The sequence below is a fragment of the Mercenaria mercenaria genome, chromosome 7, assembly GCF_021730395.1.
Source record: "Mercenaria mercenaria strain notata chromosome 7, MADL_Memer_1, whole genome shotgun sequence".
NCBI lineage: Eukaryota > Metazoa > Mollusca > Bivalvia > Venerida > Veneridae > Mercenaria > Mercenaria mercenaria.
Genome location: NC_069367.1, coordinates 63,233,406 through 63,236,520, shown reverse-complemented (window position 1 = coordinate 63,236,520; position 3,115 = coordinate 63,233,406). Strand labels below are relative to the sequence as shown.

Genomic DNA, 3,115 nt, shown 5'->3' with positions numbered 1-3,115 from the left:
CGATAATGATGGAATTTTGATGTCTATTTCAGTACAGCCACAATATGGTAAACTTTGTCCGCTGGCGCATTTGATGTCCAATTCAAACTCGTCTAATGAATATAATGGTGGAACAGGATCTAATGATTCATAAAACTTGGCAGATATTGTGGTTACCATGGATCCAGTATCAATTAGGCCTTTTGTTGTTATATCTTCAACTATAATTGTACTTTCATTGCTATCTCCAACTATTCTGTGAAACATATTTCTTTTCATTTCAGGGCTTTGATGAATGTCTCTTGTTTGCCCCTCAACAGAGACCGCATCTAGTTTAAATTGTCCTTTGACTTCACTGATGAATGGTCTTTTGGTGGGGTTTCCTTTTTCTTTTCCTCCGACTTCTTCGAATTATCATCAACACTTCTATCATCTCCATATCGTCTCCATCTATAAGGCCTTCCATATGGTCGTGGTCTGTATCCGCCTGTTCCTCTTTTACTCTCTGTATTTCCACTCTGGTTACTTTTTATGTCTCTGATTTCTTTCTCTAATTCCATCATCTTTTTCAATAGTTCATCCATCTTTGCGTTCGTTTCTTCTGCTCTACGTATTGGTTGGTGTGTATTCACTTGTTCTGGAATATTTCGAATCACTGACTTGACATCTGAATCTTTCACTCCATGTTCTGATGGTAAAGTTTCGCTTTCTATTTCTAATTCTTCAATCCTTGCTTTCTTTCGAAGGGTATCAAATGATCCTGAGGATTCATATGCTGATCTTGTAGCCATCTTTATTTTCTCAGATAAAAGTCCTCTCCAAAATCGCTCTTTTAACTTTGAATCCTTTCTTGATTCTTCTATTTCACCTCTCTCCAGTGCTTGATAAAATAGAGTCTCTATTCTAACACCCCATTCTGAACACGGCTCTCCTCTGGTCTGCTTTGCCGAGTAAAAATCATGTATGATGGAATCTCCACTTCTAATATTTCCATAGATGTCCTCCATTTTCTTCAGTATCTCCTTAGTGGAAGCTGATGGTTTCAGAGTCAGTAGAACTTTTCTTGCTTTTCCTGTTATCGAATTTCTTACGGCTTGGGCTAATATGTATTCCTTGTAAAGATTTGTTTCAATGAGACTTGTTATTTCCAATTTCCATTCTTCAAACTGGTTTCCGTCAAACTGTGGTATTTTGGGCTTGCTGAGTAATCTTCTCGTATCTTCTTCATCTTTCTGCTCTTTTTTTATCATCCTTTGCTTTCCCCCTTCTCTCTTTATGTCTCTTTTCCAAGCTTTCTTTTTCTTCTCTTAATCGTCTTATCCTCTCCTCTATTTCTTTGCCTTCTTCATCATCAGTGCTTTCCGTCTCTTGTTCAGCATTTACTTCCTCCTCTCTAACTTTAAGTCTCTGTATGTTTTTCATCAGCTCATCTTCTTCCTCCTTTTGCTTCTCTCTCCTTAATTTCAATGCTTTCTCTCTTTCTTCCCTTTTTCTTCTTCTTTCTTCTATTTCCTTTCGGTTTCTTGCTTCCATTTCTCTTTCACTATCTAACATCTTCCTTCTTTCCGATTCCTCCTGTTTTCGTCGCTCCTCCTTTGTATCATTTTGCATTTTTACTTCCAATTCTTTTCTGATACTTTCCTCCATTTCTTTTCTAATTCTCATTTCCATATCTTTCCTTACTATCTCCTCTATCATGTCATGCCTTTGTCTCATTTCTGTTTCTTTTCTTAACATGTCCTCATTTAATTGCTGCTTAAATGATTCCACTTCATCTGATAATCTTTTCTTCTCCATCAAAAACTCTAACTCTTGCTCTTTCTGTCTTACAACTAACTTCCTTTGATACTCTTCTTGCTCAGCTATCAGTTTGTCCAACTCATACTCTTTCTTTTCTAATCTTTCAGTGGCTTTCCTTTATCTCATACTTTCTTCTAGTTTCAATAATTGCATTTCCCTTTCTTTCTGTTTAATTCTTTCTTCTATGGCCTCCTTTTCCTTGTACTGCTGTGATTTCTCAGACTTGTCATCTGTTTTTGCTCTATGAGATCTTATCTGGTCCAAATACTTGCTACCATCAGACATGGGTGTTCTCCTTTCATCCCCTTCCTTTCTTAAGACTTTATGTTTTCTATAACTATCTTTTTGTAATTCTCCTTTATCTTGGCTTTGTATTCCTTTACTTGTATAATCCTGCCTCATGTCCGTGAAGCTTACTGTCGGATTTTTCCTATTTATTCTGGCTGGGCTTTCTCTATAGATGTATCCTTTATCTTGTGTATATTGTTCTGTCACTTTTGAGAAAGTTTGCTCTTGATCTGGACCATTTAACTCACTTAAAAATGTATTCAATTGTTCAATCTCAGCACTGATATCATGACTTTCATTCATGTTATCTTTATCATCTTTGTTCTGAATCACTTCTGTCTCAAGTATATGAGTTGAATTGTGTGAGATATATTCCTCCTCAAAGCCTGTTTCATCAACTACGTTGAACTCCGTGTTATCAGTTTCTCCGTGTTCAGGAAACTCTTCTTCTATATAACTTCCATCAAGATCCTCAGTTCTATTGGCAATTTCTCCATATCTTTCTCTATGGTTAACAGTGTTTATATGTTGAACATGTATATCATCTACTCCTGTTATTCTCTCCCTTTGTCTATTCAGTCTCAGTTGCTCTCTTTGTTTTCTTATTAGTTCAAGTTCTTTTTCCATAAGTTCTATTTCTAATTGTTCTTTTCGTTTCCTCTCCTCCTCATCCTTTTGAATTTCTCTTCTACTTAATCTGAGTTCTCTATCTGACATATATTGAGCCATCCTTCCTTTATGAACTATTTGCTTCAACACAATTCTATTTTTCACGCACAGTAGTCAATTCACATCAATTTCACATTAAGTAGCACTTTAGTTTACATAAACACACAATACACACTATCACATTCATATATAGAGTATATACTTCACTCTCAGTTATATATTTCACTTATAAGTGTTTATCACTGAAGATATTTCACTTTCACAGAATATGTATTTCACTCATAGTAATGTAAGTGTTTATCACTTCAGATATATCACTTTTATAGAACACTAAATCCGGTTACAACACAGAACAGAAAAATCTAGGTTCAATAAATGA

At 35.4% G+C, this 3,115-nt stretch overlaps 1 protein-coding gene across 1 annotated transcript; it reads right to left on the bottom strand.

Annotated features, from left to right (window-relative positions):
* Window positions 1–1,896: 1,896 nt before the first annotated feature.
* LOC128558317 (trichohyalin-like) lies at window positions 1,897–2,796 on the bottom strand. Its single transcript, XM_053547244.1, has one exon. The coding sequence runs from the start codon at window positions 2,794–2,796 to the stop codon at window positions 1,897–1,899; it is 900 nt and encodes a 299-aa protein (XP_053403219.1).
* Between the last annotated feature and the right edge of the window lie 319 nt (window positions 2,797–3,115).